We start from the raw sequence: 15,122 nt of genomic DNA on the forward strand, positions 1-15,122 counted from the left end.
ATGAGATACTTTACCTCAGATTGGAACAATTACAATAACAATAATAATAATAATCAAAATAATAATAAGAATAATAATAAAAATAAAAATAATCATAATAAAACACAATAAAATAATATACAACCAAAATACAATACAATAAAATACAACCAAAATACAATACAATAATATACAATACTACACAATACAAAAAAATAATAATATACAATATAATACAATACAACACAATATAATACAATACAATACAATACAATAATACACATAACTTTGTACAAACAAAGACTATAATTCACATTATTAACTTCACATATTTGCATGAAATAATAAAAATTATTGATTAATGTGAAAGCAGTATCTACGGACTTGTTTAAAACTTTCTTCCAACTCTGTCTCTCCATTAAGAAAACAAGTCAACCAGGGAGATCATATACTTACACCAATTAAAACAACAATTATTAATCTATGAAACACACAAGGTGACACACTTTTCCTGTTTTTAGACAAGCAACTGTTTAATTACAGTTAAAAAGGTCACAAACTAGACAAAAAAAGAAAAAAAGGGAACAAATACCAGAGTACCGAGAATACCAATCGACAGAACCAAACTGGAAGCTTCCCTGATATGACCGACCTTTTATTCTCTATTGCACGTCCTTAGCTTTAGAACATACTTCCCAGCTGACAACCAGCTTCACATCTCAACCCCTTTTAAAATGAGACTTAAAAACTTATCTGTTCTCAAGAGCTATTCCTGGACTCTAAGCACTACCTAATTCATTGGATATAAGGAACTCTATATATTGATTGATTGATTAATTGGCTGACTGAAGTAAACTCACCATCTAAACTTACTCCAACTCTGATGAACGAGTAGAGAACACGGAATATAACTGTTGATTCAACCATTTTATAGTTATACAACTCCCCCAGGAATTTGACCATACTGACTCGACGCTGGTTAAACTTTGGATGGTTTATCTGAGGGGAAAGGAGTTATTGAAATATGAAGTAGCAGACATCCTTAATACTTTGTGACGGATACTATAACATAGTATATGTCACGTCCTCGATTGTTACAGGACGGAACTGGAAAGTCTGTAGATGCCGCCTGAATCAAGCAGTAAACGGAGGAAACTAACATTTACCTTTCCTATCATCTCTAACAAACCTTTAAACGACCTGTAATATATCTGAGCTTTATATACTTGACAACAGGGAAGTTTTGCACTTTCAAAATGGTAAAACCTGCCAATTATTACATACCGTCTAACTTATAATTTATCCACATGTAGGGAATGACAAAAACTGGCACCTTTGGGAATCTCTAAAGATGTAACTTTCCGGCTTTTGGAATGAAACATAGTTTGAATTTACATCACAAAGTCAGTAAAATTGAACAATTTCCTTGAGAAAAGCCACAACAGAAGACTGATTAAGGGGGATGTCATCTCACTTAGAGCTGGTCAGCCCAGTTGGTGCTGAACTTGCAAATCCGTACATGATATACTTTTCCCTGTTTCCAAATTTTCTTTCCAGGTTTCCTTTGTCACATAAAGATATTTCAACTTTGATGATGTAACCGTCTTCCATAAAACAGAAAACAGGGTATTCACTCGTGAATATATCCTACAAATAGTGAACACAACTGAACTGGTTGATATTCACTTTGCATGTTAGGACAGACTACACTGGCTCAAGAATTAGTGCGACTAATGAAATTCCTGAAACTGGGCAAAATTTCTAACCGAGTAAAAGACAGCTGGCAAAACATTGGGTGGTTGAATTAGTACACACATACAGCAAATTTTACAGATCTGAATTTAAAGATATCTATCAAAATAATCATAATAATAATCAGCAGTTACTTTTACGACGCTTAAGCGCCCGCAAATGTGGGAAAAACGAGCAAGTGCTTATGGATTACAACTTACATGTCGGGTGACTTCCAATTCAACATTTGAAATCAAATTTGGAATATAAAGAATATAAAGTTAGAATAAAGATGTAACTGAGAGGTTTGGTATTTATTGACAGTAGTTGGATATATGATGTCTTACTAGAAAGGGTGAATATCTCAACCTTCCACTGCTAAATATCTGGAAATGCTCTTGGCTTCCCTTAAAGATCTCTCTTTAATATAAAGCACTGTTTTCTTACAGAAATCTCCTTAATTTCAGGAGTGGATCTAGAGCCTGGGCACTCCCTTCTAAAGATTCTTGGCATGTAAACTTACCTACGAACAGAACTTTGATAAAAAAACAAGGTGTACTATGGAAATATTTTGGCATGTTTGGCATTCCTTACTTTTCAACTCAATTTCCCTTGTAACCTTGTCACCAGTCATATCTGCCTTTTCGAGATATCCTAGATCGGCCACCCAATATTATCTTCTTTTGAAAATGTAAGAATTTATCGTCTAGAGCGATATTGCAAACTTTGATCAAACAAGATCACATCAGGTGTAAAGCTTAATGTAGTTTACATAACTTAATAATATGAAGTGACAGGCGTTCCACATACCTCCATACCAGCCCGGATGTCCTCCAGGACACCATCCACCACGTAGATTCCCACGTTGTCATAGTAACTCACCAGTCCAGCCACTAAGTTTGCCATGCAGTGAATGTTACCAAACTTGATATTCCACACGCTCGACAGACACTTCATGGCGTACAATTTCACCTGTCAGATGATGAAAACGAATAAGGCGAAAAAATATACAACAATGTCCAAAAAGTAATATTTTTCGGTTATTCTAAAGTGGACCCCCTCTCACACCCCTCCCCGCACCCCTGCATGCACACACATCATCATTCCTTCATGTTGACTTCCATTTGCTTTTCTGTGAAAGAGTTGTGTTGCTGTTATGCTACATTTGTAGGGACAATTGTAACTTTGTAAAAAGTGTGAAATTTTTGTCCAATGAATTAAAAATGTATCTAATTTGGCCGACATTTCCAGACATGATTATTCCAGTAATCCTGATTACCTTTTGATCTGTCCAGTCTAGTTTCCTCATTTGCTTCAAGACCTTCTCAACCATATTTTTGGAAAGATCCTTGAAGAGAAGTTTTCGGATGTATTCGTGCATCGGGGGACGTACCTTCCTCTCTGCCTAGATATGACAAACAGAAATAAACGGGGAAAAAAGAGAAGAAACTATAGAGAATGATAGAACATGCCAGTAACTTCAAAGTAACAAAGATCTTGGAAGTTTGAGTTTCTAGTTTACGCAGGGCCAGGTAACAATTGGGATGTCTGTTTGGGGGAACAGAAAGTTTTTATTTTGAGTTGAGGTTGGCCATAGGGTATAAAGGCTTGCCAGCTCTTGATAAACAAACTCCTGGTTGTCACTGGACTGCAACGAAGCCCCTTTCTGCTCGGGGGTAAACGTAGAACACCTTTGGGTAAAATCACTACTAGTGGACAAGAAAAGGAGCTCCCATGCATTGGATATGATTTTAACTCCCTAAACTTGCATCAAAACTAAAATTGTGTCAGAGTGCTAAACGTAAGCCTTAGTCTACATTTTATATAAGTAAATATTGGTAAAAGTTTTTCTCTCTTTTGTGACATGGATCTTAAATACGCGACAATTGGCTTGGCCCACAATCTGTGATGTCATGGTTATTCTGTGCCGGTTGGCAAACTTGGTGACATAGCTTATACATAAACCGTATAACAAAACAAAGAAGCTGAACATGACACATAAACAATCACATGGCTTTGACATTCATGAGAAAGGGAGCAAACCCTTAATAAAGAGTTTCATTTATAAGACAGAATTATTGTTGCCACTAATGAATTGTGAGATGATGAAACTTACTTTTTGGACCTCTGGAGGGTTACAGTAATAGAATGCATTCTCTATCATGGTGTTGTGTCTGTCGTCCAGGGGCATTCTGGATTTCTTTCTCATCATCATGTCCTATCATAGGGGAAGAAAAAGAAATAATATATATTACTCTGCAACTATGGGCGTCAAGCGAGGAAACCCATTTCAAAATTTTCTTTTCTTTATAAGGATTACATTAATTGCAATTAACAATGTTGGAACGCAAAAACAACCACAGGTCTTGTGTGAGGAGAATTTTGAGAACAAGTTTGTGTCCAACACAACATTGCATATTGTTTTCATGCTTCTGTATAACATAACAGTCAAATTTTACAGCTGTTGATTGCATTTTGGTCACTGAGGCATTGCGACCAGGTGCAAAGATCTGCCTAGATCTACCTAACAAAGATCTGCCTCTTTGTTCTCCCACACGGAATTACGTCACTGACTGGTTACAAACAATGTCAAATATTTTTTCCATCCAAAAACTGGTGCCATGGACTATTAGTTAGGCTCCTTATTTGACAAAACTAAAAGTACAGTTCAGCTTAGCTAGCCCTAGGTATGTATGTGATGCAATAATTGCTATAGACCTAGGAGAATGTGTCGCAAAGATTTGATTTTTTTATAGAAATGTTAACCATGACAAAATTGTAATCCAAGTACAATAAATAAATTAGACAGATGAATCAGTTTGTGTGTGCAAAATCTATCTCTTAGATGTTATTACCAGCAATATTTTGACTCTGAGGTGAGAGTCAGCTGTTCGATAGAGGAATCTGCCACAGGTCTCGAGCACTGCACAGGCCATATCGATGTTATGGTGCCGGAAGTCCTGTAAAAGAGACTATAGGGGGAAGACAGAAACAAAAGAGTGATTAAATATTTGTTTATTGATTACGACAAAAATAAACAACAAACAATCAGTCACACAAACTGACGGGGGAAATTATCCACAAAAATTTGAACAAGCAAAAAGTTTGAGCAAAGTTGTTCGAACCAATCAATCTCAGGGGTACAAGTCAAGTCAAGTTCTCTACCGACTGAGCCAGCCAGCCCAACTTTTTCAACGATTCCTCATTCGCTAACCTTGTCTTTATTGAGGTCAATGATTTGACTGCCATTTTAACAAAAAATTTCCTTGTTCATTTATAACTACACTTGCTACGGAATGCTATATTAAAATGCCAACAAAAAAACACAGAAATTGCAAAACGAAGAGACACATGAAAAACTATACTTCTGATACTGTACATTATCCAGGATAGATTTTAGTAGACCCTCTGCACTGACATGACCAGACCCTCCAGATCCCACCAGAAATCCAACGGACAATACTGTAGCTGTACTCTACCCAGAGTGGCCCTGGCCTGCTGCCCTGAAACACCCTTCCCCCCTCGGTAATGTTATATACTACAGCAACTCATATATAATGTTACAGAAAAGGAGTCTTTAAGCTGGAATATGCTCTTTGGACTCTACATTCAATTCATACATTCATACTACACCTAATAGTAGTATGCCTCTAAATTACAATAATGGTAGGAAAACTAGTCACCTTCAAGCACTGTAAAGTTTCCACTTTAGGGTACATCTTGAATTTAGTCAATTCACCTGTCAACAGAAAGCAAAATGTATCTAAGAAACTACATTTTTGACCTAATGTTCACTAACACTGCCAAGAGAAGATGTAGAAATGTTGCACAATTACATAAATATATATTTTTTTATTAAATTGAGAAAAATTTAAGCCATTGTGAGTAATGTGAACAAGTATGTAAATCTCCTTTACAAGGCATTCCCATGAAAGAAACACCAACCTTACTGAAGATAGAAATTGGTTCAAGAGATCATTTCTGCCACAAAACAGAAAGGATAGTTAAGCTCTGCATTGAAAAGAAATAATACTGATTACAAAAATAACAAAATAAAAAATTTAAAAAATAAGAACTGATCTCACAAGTGATCCAAAACTTTCAAGCATTTTCGCTTGAATGAAAATAAAACAAAAAAACCCAGAAGCTTACCTATGAACCGTACTGTCTTTATCTTGCTTTCTATGTGCATTTGATCTTTTTTACGAAGCTGTTGGGAAAAAAATAATAACAAATTTGAAGCTTAAATTGTAGGTACGAAACATAAGCAGAGTTAGGAAATCTATATAAGGAAACCTTACAAAAAACCAATATTTGCAACATGTGCGCCACAAGCTTGAACTGTCAATGGAAATGATCTAATTTTTATGATCAAAACAAAACAAAAACTGTTAGCAAACTGTTTATCCACTAAAGAGCTGGACAGGCCAACTTAGTTTTACACATTCTCATGTTAGAAGAAGGATACTCACATGGTACCTGAAGTTCATTTTTAATTTATCTGCCAGGTTTGTGGCAACGTCTGACATACAGGAGTGTAAAGTAGCGACGAGTCTAGAGTAGAATGGAAGTAGATCCAACCTACAAGACAGAAAGAGGAATTACACATTACTATTAACATTAGTAACATTAACATTACTATTTATCTTAACATCCATGATAAAAGCTGAATACCACACAAGATAATAACACAAGACTGATTAGTAATAATAATATTAATAATAATAATATTGAGGATTTATAAAGCACAGACAATATCACCAATAATGGTGCTTAAGGCGGCATCACAATATTACCCTGGTCAACGATACACTGTCAAACAAATTAAAGACAATCCCTCCACATGGCATCAGCTAAACAGCGCCCAACTGACAGTTTATCTCACAGGTCCCCATTTATACACCTGGGTGAAAGGGGCAATGGAGATAAAGTGCCTTGACCAAGGACACAACGTAATGATCTGGCCAGGAATCAAACCTGCAAGCCTTAGATCACAAGTCTACTGCCTTAACCACTTCACTACCTTGCTCTCATTAGTACAAAGAAAGGATTAAAGTTCATAGTCTGGCCCATGGATTTAAACAAGCCATTTGGATCAAAATTGTCTCGATGAAGGGGCAAAGTTTCGACTCTTTCTTCATTAGAAACTGGCAGCATATCGTACAGGAAAACATTTCATGTAAGAAAATGTAACGGTGGGATGGTAAACAGTCACTTTTTACATGTTTAAGCAAAAAAAAAAAAAAAAATTACGGTCAAGTGTCAAAAGGATGTCTTTGATTTGGCTCTGTGGTTTAGTTTTTGAAATACTTTCATCAAAGTACCTGGAAAATATCACAAAGTTGCCTTCTAACCAACGATTCTTTTATGCAAGGACCTATGAAACCTGCTCTTTTCAGCACCTTTCACAAAAACATAATCAGGAACTATGATTTAATCAACACCCCCCTCTACAGAACAAAGGTAAAAGAGAGCAAACGTCACTTTACCTTTGACGGGGGACATCCACAAGGCACTGCACCAGTCTCTTTCGGTTGGCCTTGGTGTTAAGATTCATACAAAACTCCACTGCTGCCTGTTACAGAAAATAAATTAGCAAAGAAGGTTTGAGGGGCCCATATCATATTATTCCTACTTCACTGAATAGGTAAGTATATAACATTAAAATATATTCCCTCTTGATCAAAGTACCACAATTATTACCTCTAACAATTAAACATTCCTCTCTCCATGGCTATGACTTCTTACCTTATCTATAAAGTCCCTGTTGATGCATGTTGGAAGCTTCTGTAAGAAAGTATCCAGCATCACCTTCATACTCATGTTAGGGTTGGTTTCACCATCCTCAGCTTCTATAAAAAATAAATAAAATATCACTCATTATAGCTGAATGTGAAGGAAACAAATAGATTATAACCTGGATCTGGCTCATATCTTTCCATCTTTGATTCCAGTCTATTCAAGTGTCATTATTGTCACACACACAAATAAAAAAGTTGTGCAAACTCTTGTACACCTCTGGCCATGGGTTTGTTTCATTACCTGCTAAGGATGGGGTGGGATAGGGGTGTGGGAGGGGGGGTGAACCTTTCCCACTCTCCTCCAACACCGCCGTTCCTTACATAACATTATAAGAGAAGTCTCACCACCCTCTTGCTCCACTTCTCCCTCTTGATCTTCTTCCAGCACCTGGTCCTCCTCAGGTTCCACCTCCTCTACCACCATTTCTGCCTCCAGGGGTAGAGATGGGTCCTCCTCTCCCTCTGCGGTGCCCTTGCTGGCCTGGCTCTCTGTCTCTGAACTTTCAGTGATCTCCATCATTTTCAAATCTAAAAACAAATGGTATAATGATGTCACTTTAAAGCACCTCTAGGTTGGTCGCCATGTTGTCGGTATGCCATGGTATACTTTAACCATTTACATACATATTGTTATATACAGATTGTTAAAAATGAAACACTGTTTCATTTGTTTTCACTGATATGTTAATTGGATACAAATAAAAAAAAATTTTCTCTCTAGGAACATTCAATGTTTCATACAGATTGAAAAATATTACCATAAAATAACATGTACAACATTGAAATATTATATGATAGTAGAATAAACAGAGAAGATGTTTCATACATGATTTTCAATCTTCCAAAATAATTGAAAGGGTAACTTAAGACCAGAATGATAAGAGATTACAATTTAAATTGTTCACTCATGTAGGGCTGACAAGAATCCAAACCACAAGCGGCATTCCACGTTTCTCTCAGTTTCTCACCGACAAGATCTTTGCAGTAATATGTGAAAGCATCAATGATGCTTTTCATATCAGAAGTTCACAAAACTGTCATACCATTGGGATCTAGGATTCAAACGGTGAACCATACATATGCTTTATCGACTATAGCTCACAGGGTCATATTTGTTAGTTCGTACCTTCTTCTAACTTCTTCATGTCCTCCGCTGAACTGGTCTCTTCAGGAGTCTTGATTTTGGCACAATTCTTGAACAATATCTGTCAAAAAATAGCCAAAAAAAGAGAGAAAAGATCAAGGCTTGTTACAGCCACCACTGGATGAAGATCAAAATGTTGCATAAAATTCATCCACATCTACACATATCTATAATCTCTCATCAGCAAGAACACATGTTGTCACAAAATTTCACCATGCCTGACTCTTTTATGCTTTCGAGTCTAGTACACCGTCCTTAAAAAAAATGGCCACTTTTGGCAAGGAGGGCACAGAGAGGGAAATTGAAATATTTGTCTTAAAGGAAGGGCCTAAAAAAATGCAAGAGTCTATCATACAACCTGATTATGTCATGAAAAATAACAAATAAATGCAAAAGGGGATTCTAAACAAAAACATTTCTGGTTTTTATTTAAAGGTGAGTGGATGCAACCTATGAATGACAGACAGCTGAGATTACTTACAGAAGTTTAAAAGAAAAGAATCCAATTGCAAGAGTTACTTACTGCCGGAACCATAGTCCTCAGGTCAATCAAATTTTCATGAAACGTCCGAGTGTCTTCATCCTCCCAGCGAGAATTTTCAAAGTCAAAATCGGCCATATTTTTCTCAGGATGGAGAAAGTCAATGGTCAGGAGATCATCTTCATCGACCTCTGTAAAGACAGAGAGAGATTTAGGAGGTAAAAAAAGAAGCGGGAGTGAAGACTGTTCGACATATCATGAGGGCAGCATACTTCTAGGTGTTACTTATGAAAAGTGACATGTGACATGTACCTTTAAGGTCAATGTTATTGTCTCTTTGTGGACATGGTAAAGTGTGACAGGAACAAAAAGTAGAAAATAAATATTTTTTGTTCTTTTCTGTTGACCCTCCAACAGCTGATTAATGTGAGTTATTATCAAAACAATTACTTGCATGTCACTCTGTGGTACCTTACCTTCTTCTATTGCAACTGTCCTTCAACATTGACCCACCCACTGCACACAAAACTCATAGAGTTATTTTAAACAAAATGTATCACTTTAAAGGGAATCATATAAGTGAAGTTTTCATTAGAATATTACCAAAATGTAACACTAATTATCTCTTACCATTAAAACATGAAAATAAAATAAAAACTTGTTAAATCATCTGAGATACTCTCAACGCATCTATTTAAATAATTTTTTTAAATGGAAAGTCATAAGAAGAAATACTGAAAGAATACTTTCCTGTTGTAGAACCAAAGTAACAAAACCAACTCTAATTCCACAATTTGTTAGGAACAACATACTATATGACATGACATGATAATAATTCTCACATGTTTTTCTTTTTACCTCATTACAATTTGATGATGCTTTCATACTTCTAGCCCATACTGACCTATAAAGAATTTAAGTTAAGTTGATTAAACACTTTCCTTTGCATAAGTTGACACATTTTATCTACTCATTAACTAAACATGAACAAACTTCATAGAATTTATAAATATGATCAGAAAAGTTAGTTACCATCTTTAGGTAAATCTGGCATATCTTCATCAATCAGATCCTGTCAACAGAAGAAATTAAAATTATAAGATAATGAACTCCAAGTAATTCATTGAAGAAGTGCACAAAAGTGGTTGGCAAAGTGTTGATATACGGGTCATTGCTCTCACATCTGTAAGTGAAGTGTTGATATGGGTCATTGCTACCACATCACTAGGTGAAGTGTTGATATGGGTCATTGCTATCACATCTCTAAGTGAAGTGTTGATATGGGTCATTGCTATCACATCACTAGGTGAAGTGTTGATATGGGTCATTGCTATCACATCTCTAAGTGAAGTGTTGATATGGGTCATTGCTCTCACATCACTAGGTGAAGTGTTGATATGGGTCATTGCTATCATATCACTAAGTGAAGTGTTGATATGGGTGATTGCTATCATATCACTGAGTGAAGTGTTGATATGGGTCATTGCTATCACATCACTAGGTGAAGTGTTGATATGGGTCATTGCTATCACATCACTAAGTGATTAATCGAACTTCCAAAGTGTAATCGCGACTACTGGCGATTAATCGATTACGACTTTCAGCACTAATACATAATTCAATTCTTAATGAAAAATCTTTAATAACAAATTTTTCTAAAATAGCTTCAGTTCTACTCACAGAAAAATTTGATGTGTTGATCTGTAACTTCTGAAATGCTGTCTGGGTTTCTTCTAATGTCTTTCTTCTCTCTGTGCTCAACTCTCCTTTTGTCTGAAAGACCATATTAAATAATTAATTATATTATAAATAATCAGTCAATTTGACTTAATTACGATCATAATTGATTGGAAATGAAGTGACTGTAAAAGGTTGAATGTCTTTTTTGGCTATTTTCACTCATATACAACGTAGTAACTCAATAAAAGTGAAGGGTAAACAGCAGTAGACCCCACACCACCCCCCCTCCCTCCTCCCTGTTGTTAATAGAGGGTAATAGAGACAGTGACACAAACACTCTAGAATTTACTGATTACAGGTTTACACCATGATAATAAGGGGTTAATCAATGGTCTAGCGTGCGTTACTCACAGGATTAATGCACGATTGGGGGATAATGCAAGCGATGCACGAGGGCGGAGCCCGAGTGCATCCAGCGATAGCATTAACACCCGGAGTGCATTAATCATGTGAGTAACGCACGCTAGACCGTTGATTAACCCCGTTCATTCATACACTACCATTTGTGTGGGGCAAAAATCATAAAACAAAACATTTTTGGTTACATATAACCAAAGATTTATTAAAGTGATGCCCCGTAATTTTACCGTGCGTTACTCACAGGATTAACCACGGTCAGCTGACCTGAACGGACCAATAGGATTTAGGAATCTTTACTAAGTATGAATGATCTCCAGCTCAACATGACCTCTGACCTATTCTTTGTAACTCTAGGTGTGCATGTCTCTTTACACTCAACTGTTTACACCAATCTTGCAAAACTCTTAGCATGAGGATTGACTTTGAATCCTCTTTCCTTTCAGTGGAAGGTTACTTCCAAATGACCCCTGTACAAATCCCTATACACTTCTACCCACAGATGATTTTTGCTAGCATACATGTGAAAGTTACTTTAAGAAATGGTTCGCTTCTGTACCATTTTTACCAACCTATAAAGCAAAATGTCAGACTAAATCGTTGTAAAGAGAAGTATTTAATACATCCATGTTGGAACCTTCCTTGACCCACTGAACTTTGACCTAATTATGCGCTCATTTTGGTTAACCACCTGATGTGGAAACAATAGTTTAAACTAGCCTTTGCACTGAGTAAAGAGACACAGATACAGGCATTGCCAAGATACATTAACCTCTATGGCTTGTCAAACTGATTGATCAAAGAGAAAAAGAAAAAGCCAATAATTTTGCACTCATTTAGAAGAATAAACATGTCAACTAGTTGTTGATTAGTAATAATTAATTCATTAGATATAAATTAATAAATAAATTAATAGTAATTTAACAGGAGATGCCTGCAAATAGTTGTAAATTTTACAGCACTGGTCACATTACAAAATACTTTTGAACTATTTTAAAAAAAGGGGGATTTTTTCTCACTCTGACAGAAAACATTGGCCAAAAAAAGCAGTTTATCTAAATAAAAACCAATGACAAAGAAAGTTTAATCTTTACCTGCAGAATCTTTCTACTGTGTCTTTCTAAGTTTTTAAGCGCTTTATGCTCATCTTTGAGGTGTTTAGAGAGAACTATAAAATGATCCTTCAGAAGATGACGGTAAGCTGTCTTTGGTTGTGGAGATACAACCTCACTCGTCAGCAGCTCGTGGCCGTACTTCTGGGCTAAAAGTCTGGAATAAGGTATCAGATATTGGGGAAAAAACAAGGAAAATAGCCATCAGCTTAAGGTAAAAAGGAATAAATAGTATAATAACAACTGTTATTAACTTAGTTCAAACTAATATTTATTCCTTTAATTGACACTTCTCTGCATTAAATGACATTTGATTTCATTCCATTTCTTGAATTTTCTCAAGAAAATTTCTCTTAGTATGAGTGAATGAAGTGATCCCAATCAAACTAGGAGTGTCCCAGAGGAAATAATAACATAACTACTTTTACATTATAATTTTATTTCAAGTTTGTTTTTCAGTGAAATAAGAAAAAGAGAGAAACAGTTTTATGTGACTTCTACCACGATTGGTTCTCCCCTGAATGGCCAAGATGAATATTATTATACTAACACAACTACCCCATCATTCATAGGCAGATACAAGAAAATATAGCCACTAATGCTAAACTTTTGAACATAATGGGACAATTCTCAGTCAAAATCTTTATCTTTATACGGAGGTTCGGGAAAGATAGTATAAAACTTTTATCATTCTGATTTAAGTTTCTCTCTTGGGCAGTATTTAAGCTACTCGAGGGGGATCAGACATATCAATTTTCTTCTCTGGCTATTACAACTGACTTACTTGCTCTTTCTTGAGGTGATGCCTGCAAAGTCCTCTCCGCAGTACTTGGTGAAGCTGATGATAATTGAGAGGTTCGAGTGGTTCTCCCTGTCTGATTTCAGAACGGTGGCCAGAGCGTTATTTAAGAGGGGCAGACCTTCTTTCTCTGTGAAGATGCCGTGAACTATCAACTGGAAGAGGCAAATATCAGAGAGTTCAACATTTCAAACTGGTTTTCAACCTAGTTTCAACATTATTTGAACCAAGGTATTTAGGGTTCTTGGTTGAAGTGAGGGGTCATGTTAAGATTTGCTATGGTACAATATGGTATATATATGATATGTGCATTTCTCGATATTATGTCACAATAGTGGTACATTGTTTTCAGATTAATCAAGTTATTACAGTGTTAGAGGGTTACCAGTTCACTCTTGACAGGGTAGAGCCAGAGTGAAAATTCTTTACACACACCTGACATATAGGGCACGATTCTGCTTCACATTGCAAATACTTTGTGTCTTTTTGAGTTACTTGAAACTTTGTTATTTCCTTTAATAATGTAAGTAATATCATCAACATGGGAAGGCTTGGATTGCAGAAGAGGGAAGGAGGAAGTGGATGAGGGGGGGGGGGAAGGGGGTAAGGAGAGGTCCCTTCTCAAAAGACAACCAATTAGTGAGCTATCAAGAAGATGGTAAGTACATTTATGATTTGATTAACATGATTCTTTATAATTCCAAACATGTTCTTGTTCCACAACACTGACAAATGTGCTTAATAGTGTTATTATCACTGCAATATGAGACCATGAAATACCGTAAAATATTATACTGGGCTAAGTAACATATGTTAATGATATATCTATTTGTGCTAACCGTTGAAACACATGCATAAAACCATACTATGACTGTATAGCAGCGAGTCTACACCACAAAAAGAAATGATTACTACTAATTAAAGCTTTAACTATTACCTCAGCTAAGAGCCTCAGCTGCAAACGTATCCTTGGGTCAAAGGTCACCTACAAAAAAACCAAAAAAGCATAAATATGTGAGAGAGAGACAATCCAAGAGTCAATCCGATAGCAACATATTAGCTTTGATCAGAAACTGCTGTGATTTTATCAAACATTCAGAAGTTTTCTGGATGGCTGATTGCAAATGACAACATTTTCTCACAAAGACAAATCGGTCCCTCCGAAACATTGTTAAGTATAAACCATAACCAGAGGAAGCTAGAGGAGATGTATTTAATTAACGCAATGAAAACAGACCAAGCTAGGCACAACACAGTTTGTGTGTAGACCTCAAAGGGCCAAACTTCACTTCTTTCCTTGCTATTACCTGTCTACATAAACGTTTATTGCACAGCTAGTTTCAATTATCTAGCTACTATTATCTAGCTACAATTATCTGGCTACTTTTAGCTTGCGAATCTTCGATTATGAGTTTTCACCGGTTAAACTTGCCCATGTAGCTGCATGTTTACCTAGTTCTGTGACATAATTAATTTGAGACAAATATTTCATAAATTGGAGGTAATGTCTTGCACACAAGTAAACTTTGGAGGTAATTGTTTGTCTTCAATACCACTGAAGGTTATGCCTTGACTTAAGTAACATTGAAGGTAATTGTTTAACTTAAATACCATTGAAGGTGATGCCTTGACTCACGTAACAATGAAGGTAATTCATTGACTTAAATACCATTGAAGGTGATACCTTGACTCAAGTAACATTGAAGGTAATTCTTCGACATAAATACCATTGAAGGTGGTGCCTTGACTCAAGTAACATTTAAGGTAATTCTTTGACTTAAACACTAGGTGGTGCCTGACTCAAGTAACAATGAAGGTTATTCATTGACTTAAATACCATTGAAGGTGATGCCTTGACTCAAGTAACATTGAAGGTAATTCTTTGACTTAAATACCATTGAAGATGGTGCCTGATTCAAGTTACATTGAAGGTAATTCATTGACTTAAATACCATTGAAGGTGATGCACTGACTTAAG

General features: G+C 36.0%; 1 protein-coding gene across 3 annotated transcripts in view; it reads right to left on the reverse strand.

Moving 5' to 3' along the window:
* LOC139961541 (regulator of nonsense transcripts 2-like) overlaps positions 1 to 15,122 on the reverse strand; it is a 32,926-nt gene that overhangs the window by 9,805 nt on the left and 7,999 nt on the right. For 2 of the 3 annotated variants that reach the window (XM_071960802.1, XM_071960801.1), the window contains exons 8-25: positions 14,082 to 14,129; positions 13,130 to 13,299; positions 12,328 to 12,502; positions 10,817 to 10,909; positions 10,169 to 10,208; positions 9,179 to 9,327; positions 8,638 to 8,716; positions 7,857 to 8,039; positions 7,459 to 7,562; positions 7,200 to 7,285; positions 6,183 to 6,291; positions 5,863 to 5,920; positions 5,394 to 5,449; positions 4,566 to 4,682; positions 3,827 to 3,928; positions 2,990 to 3,115; positions 2,521 to 2,682; positions 840 to 978 (exon numbers count right to left, since the gene is read on the reverse strand). In XM_071960802.1, coding sequence (XP_071816903.1) covers positions 840 to 978; positions 2,521 to 2,682; positions 2,990 to 3,115; positions 3,827 to 3,928; positions 4,566 to 4,682; positions 5,394 to 5,449; positions 5,863 to 5,920; positions 6,183 to 6,291; positions 7,200 to 7,285; positions 7,459 to 7,562; positions 7,857 to 8,039; positions 8,638 to 8,716; positions 9,179 to 9,327; positions 10,169 to 10,208; positions 10,817 to 10,909; positions 12,328 to 12,502; positions 13,130 to 13,299; positions 14,082 to 14,129 — 1,996 coding nt within the window. The remainder of the gene's footprint in view (positions 1 to 839; positions 979 to 2,520; positions 2,683 to 2,989; positions 3,116 to 3,826; positions 3,929 to 4,565; positions 4,683 to 5,393; positions 5,450 to 5,862; positions 5,921 to 6,182; positions 6,292 to 7,199; positions 7,286 to 7,458; positions 7,563 to 7,856; positions 8,040 to 8,637; positions 8,717 to 9,178; positions 9,328 to 10,168; positions 10,209 to 10,816; positions 10,910 to 12,327; positions 12,503 to 13,129; positions 13,300 to 14,081; positions 14,130 to 15,122) is intronic. The other variant, XM_071960803.1, reaches the window with a different exon arrangement.

This window comes from Apostichopus japonicus, chromosome 20 (assembly GCF_037975245.1).
Source record: "Apostichopus japonicus isolate 1M-3 chromosome 20, ASM3797524v1, whole genome shotgun sequence".
NCBI classification, from domain to species: Eukaryota; Metazoa; Echinodermata; class Holothuroidea; order Aspidochirotida; family Stichopodidae; genus Apostichopus; species Apostichopus japonicus.